The sequence below is a fragment of the Homarus americanus genome, unplaced genomic scaffold (assembly GCF_018991925.1).
Source record: "Homarus americanus isolate GMGI-L3 unplaced genomic scaffold, GMGI_Hamer_2.0 scaffold40856, whole genome shotgun sequence".
Lineage (NCBI taxonomy): Eukaryota > Metazoa > Arthropoda > Malacostraca > Decapoda > Nephropidae > Homarus > Homarus americanus.
The window spans coordinates 3,484,308-3,506,128 of record NW_024734615.1 but is presented as its reverse complement, the minus strand read 5'-3'; the positions used below and the strand labels follow the sequence as shown (position 1 = coordinate 3,506,128).

At 36.9% G+C, this 21,821-nt stretch overlaps 1 protein-coding gene across 1 annotated transcript; it reads left to right on the top strand.

The window, feature by feature from the left end:
- Positions 1-8,357: 8,357 nt before the first annotated feature.
- LOC121870363 (DNA-directed RNA polymerase II subunit RPB9-like) lies at positions 8,358-20,175 on the top strand. The gene is made up of 4 exons (XM_042372156.1): positions 8,358-8,629; positions 12,359-12,472; positions 14,461-14,592; positions 19,462-20,175. The coding sequence occupies exons 1-4, from the start codon at positions 8,531-8,533 to the stop codon at positions 19,615-19,617; spliced, it is 501 nt and encodes a 166-aa protein (XP_042228090.1). The 5' UTR covers positions 8,358-8,530; the 3' UTR covers positions 19,618-20,175.
- Positions 20,176-21,821: the final 1,646 nt, after the last annotated feature.

Below are 21,821 nucleotides of genomic sequence, written 5' to 3'. Positions count from 1 at the left end.
TGTTGACGTACAGTGCATGTATACGTAGGTACATTACCTACACATTATTGTTGCTGGAATGTTGGTCATGCATACCACTACAGATGTAGCTACTTTTTCCATTCATAAGTTTCTACATACACTTTACATCTATTTTAGTTTCTTAACCTTTGCACTCGCAGTGAAATTCTTTCCGTAACTTTCGTTCTATTATTGTCTATAGTCATAACAAACAAAAAAAGTTCTCATTAAATGATATTGTTCCATAACCTAGGTATAATGATGAATATAGGTATATCTGACTACAGGAACAGTGCTCATACACTTAACCATTTGCGTCGTTCCTCTTTTAAACGTAGTTGGTGAAACTGAACACAATCTCTGTGAACAAAATCATTTAAAGTCGCTAATGTTAACCCTTCGTTTTATGAGTACTTTACTGCACTTGAGTAGTTCACTTGTGTCACAAGATTGAGTTTTATCTACTGAGAGCTGACGGACATCCTACCATCTGCCCGTGAGGCAATCGCCTGCGAGCCTAGTCGAAAGTTCTTGAAAGATAACGAGACACATGAGCGTGAGATAACGAGACACATGAGCGTGAGATAACGAGACACATGAGCGTGAGATAACTTCTTGCTGATTAATTATTTTATAGAGCCTGTAAATCTACCCCTTATCTTATTGTTTGTTTCCATGTAAAGTTCATGAGCTGACGTTTTAGACATACTGCACCTTAGAAATTAATGCCATTTTTGCAAGTTTCCTCGCTGTTGTTAAAATGTAATTTTAATGATAAATTTATTGTTAAGTTTACTATTATTTCTATGTGTGTTTGTCTACTGCACTCTGCCACATTTTCAACTTAAACGTGTAGTGTAAATTTATGCCCTATTTAATTATCCCCAAATTCTTTGTACATACAGTACAGTCTAATGCATTTTACACTTGCACATATACCATCACCCTCAAAAACTTAAAACATTTATGTGTTCTTGTGCATCTCAGGTTATCATAACAATCAACTTATCTGATGTCTGCCCACACTTGAGTTCTGATAACACGGGTAATCCATTGCAATCAATGTGTGGAGATACAATTTTATAAGTTCCTGAGGAGACTCGTTGACAAGGATATCCTTCAATATACTGTAAAATACGGCCTTCAATATACTGTAAAATACGGCCTTCAATATACTGTAAAATACGGCCTTAATAATGTACACGAATTTAAGCAGCAGTATCTCTTAATTAACCCTTTCATTTTCACGTGTGGTTCAGTTTTCCGTTGCGCAGTTTGGCTCAAACAAGTTCTCGCCGTTTATAAATTAATTCATATTTTCTTCACATATTGAATAAGTCAAAACGGCCACCGGAGGATTTTCCCATCTCCAACCACTTTCAGCATCGCTCGAAAGGGTTGATTTTTCAGAGTGCACTTTAAGTTCAGCAGCTTTAACTGTTGAGTACAGTATGTGTTACAAAGCACAATTTACACTTGATGTAACGTGATGCCTATATTTCTACATTTATTCCTAACAGCCCTTAATAATTTATTATTCCTCCCTAATGAACGTTAATTGATTGATTGATTTATGGAATTTAAGCTCAAAGCCTATCACCGGAGCCAATAGGCCATTCAGCGCTATCCCTAATGGCAAGCATGAACTCCGCATGCTTCCCAGTTGGGCACTGTAAAGGCTTCTGCGCTTCACCTTGCACAGGATGTAAGAGGGTGCCCAATAAACTAGCCCCCTCGTGGGCAATCTGTAATCTGTAATCCTAATGAAAGCCTTACAATATTAAAATTTTATTCTCCTCCACACCGAGTTGAATTTACTTGTCCCTCACCATGTGCAATTGCATATTGATGACGACGAACACCTATTGTTAAAAACCGAGCGACAAGCTCATGGTGGGTAGCATCTGTGATCTCAACCTTTTTAACGTGATGGTACAGTATTTTGCTTATACTGAGTATTCAAGTCATCGTACCCAAGTGGTAACCTTTGGGTATGATGACTTTAGTATCAATAAAGTGCTAAGTAGACATAACGTTCCGGACTGTCTCTCTCCACGCACCAACCTGTTTCACCCCATACCCACACCACACTTTCGCCACCACCAGCGCCAGTGCACTCACCTCTAGTTATAGTTTCACTCACTTTCACCATCAGACATTGCTACCCCTACACTCACCGCCTCTCAAGTTTTCTTCCACTCTGGTAATCTTTACACGATTTTGTGTTCTTAGCCACGAGTTTGCCTAACTGCGCAGCCTACATCCCTAAACTAACGTCCATACTCAGCAATTGCTTTAAGCATATTTACTAATTAAAAAAAAAGCGGACCTCACGAGCAAAATAAAACATCATCTATATCGTAGAATAAATAATGAAGGATATATGGCGTTACTTTTTACGCAAAGCTTATAAAGAGGCTCCTTCTCTATGCTGTATCGTTATGACAAGTGAGCACAAGCACGTGACAGATGGGCGGGGCCCTGCAGGAACACGTCAGCCGGGGAAAAACCACAATCTACCACCCGCAGCCTTGTTTAGCGCCATGTAAATAACAAGTAGCGCAGGATGAAAATGCATGTGGCAGCACTGCAAGAGGTATAACATGCTTTTATAAGCGCAATTAGAAGAGTAGTCACTTGAATATAAACCAAGGAAATCGATAAACTTTAGGGGTTTACTTCTTTTTAATCTTAGTTCAAATGACCTTGACGCGGGTAAAGATTCCAGAATGAGTTTTACCCTTATCCTCGGCCCCTTTACCCTCCACAAGAGTTCGGGTTAGGTTTTATTGTCTCAACATTTGTCCACCAACGTCTTGCCTCCATCCTTCTCCTTTGATGGCGCTCTTTAATTAATGTAAGTGTAGTTGTGCGGCATTAGTAACATAACTGAATAAATTCAAGAATACTATAGTAAAAAAATAAAATTATGCCTCGACCACAATAACGAATTGAAGATTAATTAACTGCATCGGAACGTGAAAATATACTTTCTTCTCGATGTAACAGTGACCTATTCTATGTTCTGGTCTCTATAGAAACTATAGAAACGTCATAAAATGTCACAGAGCATTCACTCCTCTCCGAACTCTTGCCAGGCGGAGCATTTCTACCAACTTCATCGAAAGTGAGTTTAAAACACACACACACACACTGATCTCACTCTCGTCGCACAACGTCATTATCTTGGAACAACGAGGGATGAAACAAAGTGGAACAGTCAGTACTGTATTAGGTTTGTAGTGGACGTCTCCCCTATAAACTGCGTAGCTGCACACCACCTGCTACCGTCTTCCCTAGCAACCAAGAGTATCAGCATTCCAATGCCCGCCGTATCCTAGCAACTGAGCCAAAAGGCCGGCGACTTCTCGGGTTTTCCCAACATGACTCATAGCGGCTGCTGGGTATATAAGCTCTGTCTCTCCATTGAAATTCATTCTGACCATTCTTCTTGAACAAGCAACACCTCCTCCTCCGCCGCTGCCTGGCAGCCCTCGCATCTCCTCGCCTGCCTGGCGGTCCTCGATCCCGCCAGCGAGCATGGCGACCCACCAGCTGTCCTCCTCTGAGCTTCCTCACCAACCAACTCTCATTCTGCACCTCCAGCACCAGACTGTCTTCATATAACTTATATATATTATACAAGAAAACCACATTAGAGTTTCCTTCCATCCTGAGTGCTAGACAACATTAATACTTCGATACCCCTACAGGTTACACAGGCCGCCCCCTCAGAGACTAAATTTACGATTATGGCCCTAGGATCAAACTGGTCATTTGTAAACAGCCATTTTGAAGAATCGATTTGGGAAGGCAATGCGCATGTTTTACATTATCTTTTATTTTATCTTCGCCACTGATCTACCTGTTAGCCGCTTGGTCGATAATATCTCTGTTACGCATTGTTGACAAGTACTGGGACCGGCATTGGCTCCAGAATGTGTCTAAACCTGCGCCAGTGTTGGTCAAGACAAGTCTGGTTTCGAATGAGCTCACACTCGGTCTTGGCAGATTATTCCAAAAGTTCACAACTCGCACTCCAAAAAAGTTTGCCTTGACAATCTTCTGAACTCGCAGCTTCTTCAACCTGAGGCTGTGACCTCTAGTGGGGCGGGCATCTCCTAGTTCCAAACTTCCAGATAATACCTGGAACTAGCTGACCCAAACAGGGTAGTCTAGTGGGGGAAGAGGGGGGGGGGGTTACAGTTGGACCATCAAGTGTGCATAGGGTATACATAAACTTTGATTCGGTGTAATTAAAAATAAATATTTAATAGGATAGGATAATACTTTGATAATACAGAAAATATCGTGACGACCTTTTACTAATAATTAAGGAATATATACAAGACCTAATGTAATTATTTTCAATGAAAGGTGTATTGCCACTATCTATTATACGACCAACAATACAATATTCCAAACCACAAACAGGTAACATAATGACTCAAAGTAGCCGAAACTTAATACCGTAAATCAACGTTACCAAAACATTCAACGCAATGAATCAAAGTTAGTTACCAAATTTAACAGTTAAAGCAATGCAATAACCTTTATTCAAGATTACTTTACATAGTTATTATGAAGAAATACATTGGTTGACGCTGTTTTATCAACCAAAAATATTTGTCAATTTCGTCCGACTTGGATGAGCTCGAGCAAAGCTAGTAATAATCTTAGTGATGTTTATAGAAGCATTCAACAAGGCGAGATCATTTAATCTTTCTTGTTTCATTGTAGAGCCCAGGTAACGTGTGAGATTCCTCAGTCGACTAAACGCAGGAAAAATATATACAGACATGGACAAAAACAATTCAAGAGTGAGAAAAGACATATATGTTGTGTTGTCAAAGACAGAGAAATGATTGAAACCCCGCAACTCTGTGTAAATGAGGCAGAAAGTCTGTTCAGCAACCTGGGTCTTGGTTACAATTTTTGTGATGCCATATAGCAGCAGGGTCTACCATTAGACAACAAATTATGCTTTCAATATCATCCCATGCGGCAGTACCTCCCTGTTTGATAGCTGCCTACTACCTAAAAAGTTGAGAGCACAGATAACAGAGTTTATCTCTGACACAGCTGAGCAGATGGTAAGAGCGTGTCCTTGAAGGCTTACACTGAGAGGCTTTATGTAACGAAGTGCATTGCGAATCACAGTAAATGACATCAGAAATTCATACTGCGTAATTGCAAGAAAAAGTGATTTTGCTATAGAAATTGACTCCAAGTTCCATGATTCTCCCTCTTCGGAAATATTTTGTGTAGTATCGACAACAGCTATATAACGCTCTATCCTTATTTTTAACAAGATGTTTAAATTATGTGAACTGTAAAACAATAATGCCAGACTCCTGTATACGGACCCACGTTTCATGGCCACAAGGGCACATTTGTATGTGTCTAGGGGGACACTTGCCCCCCTCCCCCGGTGTTCGATCCTGGCTAAGAACATTCAACAAATCGCCTCTTGCCCGTCTATAGTATAAGCTAGGCAACTGGAGGTGTTCTAATCTCTCTGGGTATCTGAGGTGTCGAAGTGGAGGCACCAGTCTGCTGGCCCTCTTTTGGGTATCTCATTCAGCAGACAGTTTCTAACACATCTAAGGGATTCAGACGGGTTGAATGTACTCCATATGGGGAAGCACCTCACCTTTGAAGAGCATTTTGAGTTAAACAGTTATATCAGAAAGAGTGGTTCGAGAGGACGTGTGTCTGTCAACTGTACACAGACTTCCACAGTAAAGACCAGACTGTGCCTGCACTTCAGGACCTCAGTTATCCAGACAGATTAGAGCGCCTGCAACTGCCTAGTTTATACTACAGACAGGAAAGGGTTATTTAATTGAGGTGTATAAACATCTCGAAGGGCACTACTCAGTCGAATGTCAATACCTGGAGCTGGCGGACGTCCGCCCCACAAGGGGTCACAGCCCAAAGTTGAAGAAGCCACAAGTCCAGAAAACTGCGAGGCAAACCTTTTCGGAGTAAGAATTGTGAACTCTTGGAACAATCTGCCAAAGAGTGTTGTGACGGTACCGGAGTGTGAGCTCTTTCAAGACCAGACTTGACCAACACTGGAGCAGATTCAGAGGCATTCAGGAGCCAGTGCATGCCCAGTACTTGCCAAGAGTGCGAAGAGGATAAAAGTAAAAGTAAAGACCTGACTTTGAAAGTTTTTTATTTTAATTTCCCTCCCAGACGTATGTGAGGGAAATGGAACATGAAGTAACTTCAACTAAAAAAGTAACTTACTAACTACCTACCTACCTACCACAGAACGCCTTCGGTCATCAAGAAACTGCACCTGTACTATACTAATTTTCTACCAGAACGCCTTCGGCCTTTGATAAACTTCTACAGTAACTTCATTATCCTCGTACACTTTCAATATACAAGACTTACAGCAGATTTGTGGGGTGGGGCTCCTGTTGTCCCCTCAAAGCATACTTACTCTTTTATGTCATAGTCCTGTATATTACCTATTGTACTGGTTCCTTAGAAATGTTGTATTCGTAGTGTCACGAAGTCCTGCAAACATTGGACATGATAAGTGTGGCAGGTAGAGTGAAGCAGTTGAGAGTGAAAAACGCTTTTAGGATTTTCGATGGGCTGTATCATAACCAAGAGTATCTTATAATTTTTTTTCCAAGGATTAGACATATGAACCGGCATGGAACTAGGGGATGTAAATACAATTTTATGGTACCTGGTGTCCGCGGTTAAACGAAAAAAAAACACCTTTACAACTAGAATAGAATTTGGAATGATTTACCTAACCACATTATACATTGCCAGTAATGTTATCAAAAAAATCAAAGGTAATACTAAAACATACGAAGCCGATGAAGGCAACAGCAAGAAAAGAGAGTTTCTATATTAATAACCACAGAATGATATACTGGACTGTTGAAGTGATCCATCAGCCTCGGATAGCCTAAGAACAATTTAATGCTTGTTATATTCAACCCCCCAAAAAATAATTTTAATTCTAGTTAATTCCAAACCAAGCCTAAGCAAAGGACCCTACTGTAAATAAACATCTAATAGCTTTCTTCACTGTCCTTGGTCAAATTGCCTTATTGTTACCAATTTTTGTATATCTACAATGTATAGGATACATTGGAGATTGTATACCTACCCGGTCTCTGTACTGTACACATTATACATGCTGAACTGTATACCTTGATTTTCTATGTGTATGCTGAACAGATTGTAAACTTGCATTACGATTTTACTGAATGAATATTTATATCTAAGATGTGTACAAGTCATCAATTATCCAATAATATATTATATATGGTTGGAGAAACTATAAAGCAAGTGAAAGGAATATTCGGCATTATATAATTGTGAATTTACTACACAATCAAGCATTTGAACTTAGAATTACTGAACGTTAGTCAGTGCTGGTAGTACGAAAATTAAATACAACTACAACATCCAGCTTGAGTTGAACCCTTTTTTTTTTTTTTTTTTTGGTAATAAGTGAATGTATCTTGGAATCATCTCAAATCTCGCATACACGCCACACAACGAGAGGCATTCAACGAAAATTGGACACACCTGAAACAACGGGGTAGCGTCACACTATGCCACTATGACGCTGTAACCGGTGACGACAACCGCCACTACAAAGAATATCAATCCCTGACTCGATCTCAACAGCTTATATACATGAGACTGCGCCTAGGGTACAGGTGCCTATGGGAGTACATTGGCAACCCTGAGCCTCACCGCACTGTTTGTAAACTTTGTGGCCAACCTGACTCTCACACCCTCTCTCACTACATCCTCACTTGTCCTATGACCTCCTCCTATAGGTCCCCAGCCGTTACCAACACCTCTTCCCTCCCAGACCAGATATCCCTCCTCCTAGTCACAGGCCTGGCACTAGGGACCTGCCACTCTTTGCCATAAACAAATAAAATGTACCGGGAACTTTCCCCCCCCACACTCATCATTCTCTCACTTTATGTAACTTGACAGAACCTATGACCCTTCAGGCTTTTACGCCCTTAATGTACGAGTCATAAAGGCAAGTATGAACTTTTCAGACTTCCCTGTTGGGCGCTGTAAACGCTTCTGCGCTTCACCTTGCACAGGATGTAAGGGGGTGCCCAATAAACTAGCCCCCTCGGGGGCAAATCTGAATCTGAATGTATCTTGGGCTACAGATTTTTCATTGATCGCATGCGTACTTTAATTTTTTGACGCCCTTAATCTCAAAATTAATTTAATGCGATATCAGCATATCAACTTTTTGAATATTTATAATAAAAACTATCTCCCCAAATTATCTTAATTGAATATCTGTTTCCAATGCGGAACTTCAGGTTTGTTGATAAACATGACGTCTTCTAGAAGTTCTACTCTAAATAGAACTTGTGATTCATTCTTCCGGAAGTTCTGGTATACGATTTTTTTAAAGGGAAAACAAAAGTGATAGCTATACTGATACTTCACCAAAATAAATTCGTTTGAAGACATTACACTGGATGGCGTCACATCATGTGCTCGTACCAGCTTGATGTACACACTCCACCCCCAGCTGTTCTGTGGCACTGTGTTAACGTTGCTGGTTGGATCTCACGTTTCTTTGGCTCGAATTTTATTTTCTATACAAAGGGTAAGTTTTTTGTCATTCGTAACTGTTGAGACTTCTTATATATAATAGAAGTAGCATTAATGTTGTGGTTATTGATACGGGATTGTGACCCAATGCTATTCTGAATACCGTCCTCATAACTGGTGGTTGGCGACCATCCTCTACTCGTAAAGTTCTCGGGCTGTTTTTACCAATCCCCCAAGGTTTTGTATCTCTGGGAATCCAATTTGGTATTATTTCAGTTTTGTACCACCATGGAATCTGGGATTTTTAACACATACAATAGATATATGTATATCTTATTCTGAGTAACTCATTCTACTGTATCCACTTCCGTCGCAAATTAATCATAATGTCGCTATTTATTTTTTTAAAATCCTTGACAATATTTATCACAAAACTTTCAAGAAAATGTACTGGGCTTTGAAGTAGAGGGAAAATGTAGGGTAAAATACTAAAAAAAACACCAAACAAATCTTTGAAAAACCTAACCTAACTTTTCCCTCATCTTTCAGGCCAGCCCATTACAGATGATTTATGATAATAATTAAAAGAAAAACGAAAAAAAAAGAGGAAAAGTTGTCGTATTGTGAAAGGTAAAGTAATATTAAATACTGTATATGCTATGCAGATGATACTGCTCTTATCTCCGATAGTAAAGAGGCCTTACAAAAATAACATCAACAGATTAGTGGAAAAAGGTGAAAATATGGTTTATAATTTAATGCTATAAAGACTAAAATCATGGTTGTTTCCAAATTGAAACTAAATGCTAAAATAAAAATTATGGTAGGCAACAGGTAAGTAACATTAGTTGTAATGGTAGGGGAAACAAAATCAGTATTTAATGATTCAAATGACCGAATGAAAAAAAGTCATTGACTTCAATTTGAGAAAAGGGCTGCTGAAAGGTTTTATATGGCAAGGACTGATGTATTGGGCAGAAGCGTGAACACTTTCAGCAGACACCAGAAAGAGGTTGGAGGCCTTTGAATTGTGCTGTTATAGGCGAATGCTATGAATAAGCTACACTGACTGAAAACAAATAAAGAAATACTAAAATTAGCAAAAACTTCAAGAGAAAAACTGAAAATGTACAGAGAGAAAAATGAGATACTTTGGTCATATAATTAGGGATGAGGGAAGGCAAAGACTGGGATGGATGGATGAAATTAAAAACTGGGTCCCCAGAGAGATATAAAACCTTGGAGAGGATTGGTAAAACCGGCCCGAGATCGTTTAGAGTGGAGGAGTGTGCTCACCAACCCTCAGATATGAGGGCGGCACTCTGATTGATCATTCAAACAACATCTCTTGAAAATATGAATGAATTCCATAGTCTTTGTCGGAAATTTATATTTGGTCACACAAGTGGGCAGGGCCTTGAAGTAGAGGGAAGTTGTGGGGTGAAAACATGCAAGAAGCAGACGAAACCAAACCTATCGACTTAATATCAGCATGCATGTCTAACCTAACCTATCACATTAATTAATAACATTCACATTTTGACACCCATTTTCTCTTTATACGACTGTAAACCTTTACTTGAATAAACAACTCTCGTTTTTACTCTTTTTTTTTTTTTAAGAATGCATATTTGTAGCTCTCATGTGGTCAAGATGGCTACTTAGGATGCACAGAGATGCATTTATGCTTTACTGTACAGTACCTGTACAATATTCACCATGTTCAATGTATTTATTATGTACTATTATTTTTGCAGGACGTATAACGGTGAAGTTTGTGAGAAACTTCCCCTGTTGAGCAATATTTTTACTGTTCACTTGTAAATAGAAAATAAAATTATTTTAAACTAAGCTTAATTTTCTTATACTGAAAACAAAACTTATTTTCGTTTCTTTACTAGAATTAACTTGGTACCTCATTAATTCACTTGATAACACTCGGTTATTAAAATTTAGATACTTATTTATGTATCACAAGTTAAAATTACCAGCAGCAGCTCAGCTGCACCTCACACATCATCATTTGATAAGCTGAATTCACCAGATTCTGGAAAAAATGGATACTTCAGTGGCCTCAGCACCACCAATTCTACCACCAACTGCTCCAACTTGCCCAGAACTACCTGCTTAGACATCTTGGTGTGGTGGAAATAGAGACTAGCAGGTGCTGTTGACAGAATGACTGTGCTGAAGAGAATGGGTGTGTGTAGGAGGATGTGGGAGGGCAGGCAGTGGGAGGCTAAAGCACGGTTGCCAACTCTGAATTTGCAGTCAGTACCAAATCCATCTTTATCAAACAGATTTTTCAATCCTAAATTTCCTTGAATTTTGTACAGTACTGTAATGGAAAATACCAAATGGAAACCCTGCAACTGAGCTCTAGGCTGGAGTGAGAACTTGCTCAACCAAGTTCGCTGACCCTGATATTCAAACGCTGCAGCCTTGGCTGTGAATTATGAAAATTTGAATGTGAAGTTTAAAAAAAAAGAGGTGGTGGTAATACAGAGGGCTGTATAGGTACCTGCGAGTGTACGTAAATAAATTTGGAAATCGTGAATTATCGCGACTCCACTGTTCAAGGGTTCTACCATTTGAATTTTTTTTCACTTAATGGATTTCCAGGATATCTATCCTTTCATACTGTATATCAAAGGATATCTGTACAGTACTGTGTATATTTTGGTGAAAGTAGGTCCCATTAGGGACAGTGTGGATACAACACACTGTATACTGTCCTAAGCCTTAGGTACAAGTAGAGGCAGCATGGCCAGTACTACACATGACTGCCTTTACTTCCCCAACTTGTAAACTATGGTCAACTGGGAGCACCCAGGAATTAAACCATCGATCCCTGGAACAGGAGGCGAGCACTGTTTCCGCTCGACTGCTGCGGCCCTATATATTTGCGTACCAATTATGTTACAGAAATACAGAATATTGGAAAATAAAAATAAAAATTAATTAGTGGTACATGTTTACACTAAATTAGTTATTAAATTCAGAGAAAGATTTTGATCACAGATAACTACTGTACTTAGCTATTTCTTAATATTGAAATAAAAATGGCAATGCTCATCGAGTGTGTACAGTACTTTACTGCACTAACTTTATTTCAGAATTGAAGTACAGTACTGTACCTGTACTATGAGATATTAACCTAACAGTTTAACACCTGATTTGTGATACTGTGTTGAAAAGATAACATAAAACTTCTAATCTATCAAATAGAATCCATATGTCTGTAGTTTGTTTATAACTTATGCTTTCATTGTGTTCATATACTGTACTGTATAATGTAGTATACCGTAATGGATTGGGTAATGGGTCTTTGTACACACCCTCTAGAAATTGTTGATGAACTTGACAAGATGCTTGATTCTGGAAATCTTGGTGGTAAAGTGCAGTCAGCCACTTAACATAAACTCTTTACATTTCGTAATGAAATTTATTATATTAGACTAGAGTAGCAACAGAGGAATAACTAGTGGATAAACAGATTTATTATGACCTATCTTGAAAGGATACTGTACAGTACGTACTGTACTTTTTTATTGTTTGATTATTTCATTATGGAGTGCTATCTCTTAGCATGATAATGATGTGTCCCACTTAATTTAGATCGATGTAGAAATTCCAAAATGATTTATTACACTTTTCTCACAGTTTACAAAAATTGCTTACCATGCAAGTGTATAGGTGGCTCATTGAATGTTGAATAAAAGATGGCCGATCAAACTCCATGTTTGTTGATAATGTCATATTATAAACCAGTGCTTTTTTCCAGATATCTTTTGTAATCATGAGTATCCTGGCCAAAGGAGGTACTGAGGGGCCTGGCTTCATTGGAATCCGATTCTGTCAAGAATGCAACAACATGTTATATCCCCGAGAAGACAAGGTGGCTAACTTTTGAATTATTGAAGACTATATTTTTTTGTGTTTAATTGTGCTGTTTCTGTAATTGTACAGTTTGCCCTTGTTAATGTTGGCTGTTGTGTTCCTATAAAAGGTTGGTACTGTTTAATCAAAATCTGTACAGGGGGTCCCTGGGTTACGAACGGGTTCTGTTCCTGAGGACGCTCTGAAGTTGGATTTGTACATAAGCTGGAACACATGCTATTTGCATACGTATTTACAAAACAATTTTTAAAATCCCACTATATCATAGCCTAAGTCCTAACATACAACTAAAATCGCTTAATTTTTAGACAAAAGAAATATTGACAAAATACAGTAAATGAAAGTAAAAAATATTTCATCAGGTAAATAAACTACTGTAAATTTCAAGTTTAACCCCGTTCGTATCGGTGGGCATTTGTAAGTCGGACTGTACAGTAAAAACAAAGAAAGTTCCTGAGTGAATAAGAATTTCTTTCCCAACCACAGCCCTGTTTTGATTATTTTATTTTATTTTAGTGTTTACTCTGTTTGTGGTCTAGAACGTAATACAGTAGAAGTACTTTTCTATAATTCTGCTACTGAATGATGATTTACTATCTTCAACACCAAAAATTGTGAAAATATATTTAATGTTTTAGTGCCTAAATGACTTTTACATTATTGAGAACTGGCAGCAGACTCCAAATACTGTACAGTATGACTCTTAAAAGCTAATCATCATACTAGAATTTTTTTATACTGTTAGAAGCACTATGATACATACCCCTGGAACTGATCCTTGTGGCATCATTGCCAGCCAGAGTACTGACTACAAATATCTCTTTCCTGTACTGTTTTGTACAGTTAAGAGATATATGGAACTGTAATTCTAACAGTATAAAAAAATTCTAGTATGATGATTAGCCCTTTAAGAGTCATACTGTACAGTATTTGGAGTCTGCTGCCAGTTCTCAATAATGTAAATGTCATTTGGGCCTTTTTGACTACAGAAAATATCCCAAAGTTTCCATATTTGATATTGAAATTGGTGTAAAGCTGTGGTTTAGTGAAAATTTGGGGTTTTATGAAAATGTATTATAAAAAGATATGGTACTGTAAGTTATTGTACTTGATCAATATTGAACTTCATTTAATAATGGTCCAGTTTATTCATATATATATATATATATATATATATATATATATATATATATATATATATATATATATATATATATATATATATATATATATATATATATATATATATATATATATATATATATATATATATATATATATATATATATATATATTGTCTTTTTCCTGCTTACAGTATAATGAAAGCTTTTTGTGTAAAAAGTCATTTCCATCCATTGCATATTTTCAGCCTTTTGCCTGCCATAACTTTTTCAATAAATAAACTGTTAATTATTATTATACACACATGCACACAGCCAATAAGTACTCGTATACTGTATGCATATAAATAAATATCATGTAATCATGGATAAAATAATAGTGTACTGTATATTAAAATGATGAACACAGTATTTCACAGAGGAGGCTTTTCTGTACAGTCATTGCAAAAGAATGTGGTCTGCTTTCACTTGTAATCACCTTTTCCATTTTTGTACATTGACTAAATATTATAGAGCGTTTCTGTATACTTTGCAATTTGGCTTGTGCTTTTTTATATTCATACGAAATATAGTACTAACATTATTCCTAAGTAAAATTTTAACATGATAGCAGTACAGTATAGCTTATCTCTAGGTTCATCAGTGAATATAGACCAAGAGAACAAATCCGCATCATTGATTGCCTTGTACAGTATAGGCTCATTTTTCTTTGGATTTTGGATAGGTATTGTAATTTAGGCATGGAAGCATTTATTTTTCCAATCTTGAGTGAAAGCAGCCAGTTGCCTATAGGTTTAGGAATAACGTAGCTTAGCGGAAATGTTTATATCTACTCTGTTAATTTAAAAGTATTAAAACATTTCAGGAGAACAAGATCTTGCTGTATGCCTGTCGAAATTGTGACTATAAAATGCCAACCGAAAACAATTGTATTTATGTCAACAAACTTATGCATGAAATTGATGAGCTACGACACATCAACCCAGAAGTTGTACAGGTAAGTGTTCTAATGCTGACAAAGGGGTTCTTAGTACCTCATTAATGTTTTCAGGCTACTGCTATAAAATTTGTTGGTGTTAGCTTATTTTTAATTCCTGGCCGATTATCTTCATACATTACTTTCATTTTATTTTCAAAACAATATGAATACAGGTATATTGCATTATTTATGGCTAACATCCTTCACTAGATGACCGGTGAAACCAATTTTAATCGTTAAGACATCATAGACCGAGACCAAATCCAGAAAAGGATCTTTACAAGCGACAGTTACCATCACAAGTGGGAAGCAACACATCACAAGTGCCATGTTAGGTGACTCTTAAATTGATAGCCATACTGATTGGGATAGTCTGGCATCAACCCATTCAGCCCCATTCTAGACACTGCCATACAGGTTCATGGTGGAAACCCATAGATGTGTAAAACTTTATAATTATTTATTTTAGCACCACTTTCTGTATGTAAATTTGTGTGTATGTAACCGAGTAAAAAAAACCGCATGTCTACCTGAAATTACAAGTTAAAAATATTTTATACCTTATGAGAATTGCCGATACAGTCGGCCCTTAACATACGCAGGGGTTACGTAACAGAAATACCCGTGGATGTTAAAAATCCGCGTATTTTTGCTCCCCCACCCCACCTCCCCCCCCAAAAAAAAAACCCTGGCCCCCCATGTCTTATTTACCGTATATACCTGTGTGTAGTTCGAGTTTTTAAGACCAAATTATTTGGCAAAAAATTGGGGGTCGACCTCTAAACGGGTAATAGTTTCGTTAGGTTGAAAAATATTTACCAGTAACTACCAGTAAACAATGGAAATGATGCACCAATGCACCACCAGCTGTGAGTGTTGGTACAGTTGCCAGGGCAGATCTCTTGCGTCATCATAGCAAGCCCAAAGTAGCCAAATCCATGGTATGGTAGCACAGGATGATGTAAAACATAAAGTATTCATTTATTAAAGTGTATTTATAGATACTGTACATAAATTTTTGTTCATTACATTTGAAACATCAATCTTTGTTAATTAAATTTGAAACAAAAGAAAACTACGATACCGTATTTTCATTAAAATATTACATCACAAGTATATTTTACCTTAACTGTGACTGAATGAATATATTCTCGGAAATAAATATGGAAATGTAATATTTTTGCTGGAATGACGTACATATTACAGTGGAAAGTGGGATAAAATCATGACAAAAACAATGACTTTCGCTTTCTTTCGTTGTTCAAAAGATTTTACCGTAATCGCTTTTCGAACGGTTTTCAGTTAAAAAACTGTTGTACTCGTACTGTATTACAATAATATTCTATCCTATCATTAGCCTTATAATCCCACAACTGAAAACCATTCGAAAAGCGATTACGGTATCATCTTTTGAATGAAAGAAAAAGAAAGTCATTGCTTTCGTCACAATTTTATCCCACTTTCCAATGTAATACGTACATCATTTCAGCAAAAATATTACATTTCCATGTTCTCAGAAATAAATGGTAGTTTTGTTGAAACGCAATGTACAATATTTAATATTAAAATGCAAAAATAGCTATAAAAACAATTAAAACACCCGTAATGTACTGGCTGGCATTTCCACTCGTCCCTGCTCCCGCCAGTCACCTCCTCCCCGCTCTATCCCTCCGCCTCCTCCACATCGTCACTACTGTTGTATTACAATAATATTCTATCCTAATTCACCTGAATAAATACTACGATACCATATTTCTGAATATTTTCATTAAAATCCATCAAAATAATTTTCCTTGTCATCGTCTTCAACACCAAACAGCTCCTCCCAGTCTTCTTCTTGAACAGGGCTAGAGGGTACGTGTTTTTTTAATCATTTTCAGTTAAAAAAAATGTTACATCACATGTATATTTTACCTAAGCTGTGCCCGAATGAATATATTCTCAGAAATAAATAGTAGTTTTGCTGAAACGTGATGTATTTCAATGTAAAATAGGATAAAATGCATGACGAAAACAAAAGACTTTACCTAACTTTCCGATGTTCAAGAGATGTTACTCGTTTTTATAATAGTTTTCGGTTAAAATACTGTTATATTACAATGATATTCTATTCATACTGTGCTTGATATAATGCATTCACGGAAATGTAATATTTTTGCTGAAATGACGTACATATTCCAGTGGAAAGTGGGATAAAATCGTGACGAAAACAATGACTTGCTTTCTTTCGTTCAAAAGATGTTACCGTAATCGCTTTTCGGATGATTTTCAGTTAAAAAAACTGTTGCATCACGAGTGAATTAGGATAGAATATTATTGTAATACAAAAGTTTTTTTAGCTGAAAACCATTCGAAAAGCGATTACGGTAACATCTTTTGAACGAAAGAAAGCGAAAGTCATTGCTTTCGTCACTTTCCACTGTAATACGTACGTCATTTCAGCAAAAATATTACATTTCCATATTCTCAGAAATAAATAGTAGTTTTGCTGAAACGTATTGTATTTCAATGTAAATTAGGATAAACTACATGAAAACAAAAGACTTTACCTAACCTTCCGATGTTCAAGATATGTTACTCGTTTTTTTTAATAGTTTTTGGTTAAAATACTGTTATATTAGTGATATTCTATTCATACTGTGCTTGATATAATACATTCACGGAAATGTAAAATTTTTGCAACTACAATGCTGATGTCAACACAAGCGTGGTTACAGAGAGACTGACTGAGTGAGGGAGAGCTGTGTGTGTGTGTGAGGTTGCGGGAATGGGCGGTGTCCTGTGTTCGGTGCCGCGCGCGGGTTGAATGTACTTTAATGAACAGAATATTACTCCGGCGGGGCAATCCACGTATTTGCAAATCCGTGTATGCTAAACCCGCGTATGTTAAGGGCCGACTCTGTGTGTGTGCGTGTGTGTGTGTGTGTGTTTTTATTTTTTTTTATTTTTGCTCTTTCTGTATGTAAGATTAAGTGTGAATGTAATTAAATAAAAAACATGAAAAGTACGGTATATATATATCTACTGAAAATTACAAGTTAAAAATTAACCATAACATCGAGCTCGCAGGTGGGGTGTGGTTAGAAATATCCCTGCTCGGCCAAGGGAACTCATGGGAGAGTATCCGTATAGTTGGAAATCCGTAGCCAGGGGAGTGTCTGTACTGCATGTGGAAAATTAAATTAAAGAAAATGACATTATTCTGTATTATTAAATTTCATATGCTAATTATGTACAATAAAGGTGTACAGTAGAGTTGTAAAATAAAATGTGGAATTTGGAAATGAAGAAATGTTTGGAGGTGTGGTTGTTGTTGGTGGTGATGCATGGATACTCTCCCATACGTTGACTGAGTTGAGGCACTGGAGTCTGGTTAACTGGCAGATTCAAGTAACTGACACCAAAATGAAATAAAAATAAAATTTTCTCTAAAATTGGCTAAAATCGTAAGTTTGAATACCAAGCGCAATGGGGGTGAACTACCATATTTATTGCCATGGTAAACATTAAAATCGATGCATAGTAAATTGTAAAATAGCTCATATTTATGGTTAAAAAAAAAATATCTCATTCTACACTTTAACCACCCTCTGGGCTTTGCAACACAGTTCAGCCAGGCAGTAAATGAGCAGACTCTCAGACTTGTGGCTTCTGTGCTGTGTGTATGCCATATCATATCAGGAGGGAGTGCTGTGCCATCCATGCTCTTCATATTTCTTATTTTCTTAGTTTTATATTACATTCTCTTATTTTTTCCAAGCCACATTTAAGTTGTACTGTATTATAATGATTTGTCCTCAACTTTTATAGTTTCATTACATGTAACAATATATGAAACGACTGGACAGGTGAGTCAGCGACGCAGTTATAGCCCACCACCTCCACAAACATTCGGTTCTCACACTTACACAACCACGCTCTTAATTTTTATTATTTTATAGTTTTATATTACATTTTATTTATTTCTAAGCCACATCATTTATATAGAGTGGAATAAGTGTTAAAGAAGTCCATTTTTTTGAGACAAATTTGCAAGGTCATCCTGTAGCACTGTGCATTGTAGGATTTATTGGGGGATCCTAAGAGTGAGGTTCAACTAACTGGAAAATCTCTCTATCCGGCACCTCTCAGTCCTCATAGGTGCCGGATAACCAGGATTCTACTGTAAAATGAAACCCTTTATTTTCAATCATTCCGCTTTAACTTGCACAAATCAGAGACACCAATCTTAATTATGATAATATATTACTTCAGTCTATTTAGCTGTACTGCAGACCCAGAGAAAACAATTGAAGTGATTTTGCCTTCACTAATTTGTTTATTAGAGTAATATTCATCATACATTCTGAAAAGAGGATCTCAGTAGGAGGTAAAAATAAAAGTTAATTTTATGGTTGACTATTCACTATGGGAAGTACTGTATAATGAGTCCACTTTATAAGAGGGCAGTACAGTACAGTACTTCCTTAATATGTTAATGCTAAGTTCTATTAATAAAAGATAAATCCTGCTTACTATTCCTAACTGATTTAGAATCTTACTTGTCACTTCATGATGCCTTGTAGGTCATAAATGAAAAATGAAATCCCATTTTATTATGAATACAAAGCAATAAGTGACTGGGTGTTCCCTTTTATCTCTTTAGGGGATCAGAAATGAGCTGGAATTAAGAAGATTGGTGTATGAACTTATGATGGCGTAGAGTTGCTTAAATATAAAGTAGTACAGTACTGTACCGTATATGTATTTCAAGTTTGTCATGTTTTTGTTGACCAAATGTGCTTTTGGTTGCTGGTCATTGTGATTATGTTGAAACTGAAGCTATAAAAGTAAAATGCTTTTTGTCATGATAAAAATTAAATAATTTTACTATTACTCTTCCCAAAGGACCCCACATTGCCTCGCACGGATGACCATCCTTGCCCTCGCTGTAACTCACGTGATGCCGTGTTCTTTCAAGCACAGACAAGGAGAGCTGAAGATGAAATGAGACTGTATTATGTCTGCTGCAATACAGAATGTACCCACCGCTGGACTGAGTGAATTACTAGTATTTTAGGATTGTTTACCATATACTCAGCTTATTTTGTCTACATATATAGGGTAGTTAGTTTTATGTATGTTGTCACAGGAATGGGGTCAAATATGTATGCCCAAATACAAATAGAATATAAATACAGTACTGTAATCCAGAAAAAAAATCAAATATTTATTTTTGGACTCCATCTAATACAATTAATTCCAATTACAAATACCCTGTATAGAGGTACAGTACAGTTGTTTTACCCTAATTTTGGAATTGTTTTCCAGGCTCTACTTCCAGCTTTATGGCTTAAATTAAATATAATTGGCCATATTTGTCAGTTTAAAATTTCATACCATAATTATCTCCTGTAACATTAATAAATATTGATGCAATTTAATTTAGGTAATTTTTTTTTGTGTGAGTGAATGCCTACACAATGGTCATGAGGCACAATATTCTATTTCTTTTTCCCATTTGATGTGCTCGTAGGCTTGTGCCTGGAGTTGTGTTGTATTTTTTATGTATACATTGAATTTCTATGCTCTCCGAGCTAAATTAAAATAATTTAACAACTATCAAGGCTCTCGAGGAATTTAACCCCATACATTGGATGACTCAACTGATGGTTGGGGCTCTTGATTTTTTGGGGGGGATCTCATGTATAGTGAAAAATAAAGCCAGTTTGAGTAAGTATACAAAATTATCACAGGTATAGTAATTGTACTGTATTTGAAGCAAATACAGTACAGCAAATAAAAGTATCAAATGCAAATGAAATACAAAACTTTAATTTCTTTCCAAATACCAAATTTTCTGTACTGGCCATCCAACATTTTTAGATAATGTTCATCCAAACATTAAGGTTGTGTACAGTCACGTTCAAGATTCTTTGAACACTGCTGGAGACAGCTGGCAACTGAAGGCCGTTTGTTTACTATAGTACGTAGTGCAGTATAATATATGAAACAACTAAGATCAACCATTAATTAAGCAACGGGGAACTAATTAACCAATCACCGATCACTTTTACATTTGTTCATAATTTTTACTCCGTACTATAGTAAGCAAATGGACTTGAGTTGCCAGCTGTCTCCAGCAGAGTTCGAAGAATCTTGAAGGAGACTGTACCTACCCCTAAATGCATCATCAGTTTTACAAATGATGGACCAGGGAGTTATTGCTTCATTTAAAGCACATTTTCTGAGAAGGACATTTTCTCAAGCTATCAGAGCAACAGAACAAAAAGAGGATAGGACTTTAAAGGAATTTTGGAAGTCCTACAGCATTTCTGATGCTGTGAAAAGCATTGCAGATTAATGGGACGAGGTAATAGAAACCAACATGAATGGTGTTTGGAAAAAACTCTGTCCACAGTTTCAGGGGCTCTGAAGATAATGTTGGTGGAAGTGACAACTCCAGCCTGTTATTCATGAGGATGATGTCACATAGTTGCTCGAGTCTCATGCTGAAGAATTAAGCAATGAGGACCTGATTGAACTGGAGAAGCAAATTTTGTCAGAGGCTGTAGAGGAAGGTGAAACTCCCGAACCAAAGCGATTTGTTACAAAAAAAAAAATGGCAGAAGGTTTCAGGCTTATTGAAGGATTGTTTAAATATGAACAGGAAGATACCAACACAGCAAGATTTACTAAGGTTCATAGAGGTATTACTGAATATCTACAATGCTACAGAGATATTTATGAGGAAAAGAAGAAAGTTTCAAATCAACCATCCCTTGAAAAGTTTTTTAAGAAAGTTGAAAGGCAGCCCAATCCAGTCCCATCAACCTCTGCAACATCTACAGAACCAGTCCCCAGCAACTCCAGAACCAGTTAATTCTATCTTACCATATTCTCCAGAACCAATTCTGTTAACATCTACATCATCATCATCTTCAGCTTTGTCCCAATAAAGCCTGTTACTCCTACAAATGCCCATCTCTACATTCAAGCCAGCCCCAGCTTTTAATACAAGTGTTGAATTTTAATTTTTACTTTTCTTTACTGTATTTTACCATTAAAGTTCTTCTTTTCTCTTAAATTAACTGATTCAAGATGTATGAAAGGACTTGGGCTATGATATAGTACACATAGGGTATGTATTCTGACTTAGTATGTGCTTTTCCAACTTAAGGACCGCCTCAGGAACAGAACCCATTCGTAACCCGGGGACCACCTGTACCTACAATATACTAAGCACAAATTACACTCTGGACATACAG

Excerpts from the sequence above, each read along its gene's own strand:
- LOC121870363 (XM_042372156.1), top strand. The coding sequence starts at position 8,531 with ATGTACACACTCCACCCCCAGCTGTTCTGTGGCACTGTGTTAACGTTG. Across the intron at positions 12,473-14,460 it reads TATATCCCCGAGAAGACAAG|GAGAACAAGATCTTGCTGTA; the intron begins GTGGCTAACTTT and ends AAAACATTTCAG. Across the intron at positions 14,593-19,461 it reads TCAACCCAGAAGTTGTACAG|GACCCCACATTGCCTCGCAC; the intron begins GTAAGTGTTCTA and ends CTCTTCCCAAAG.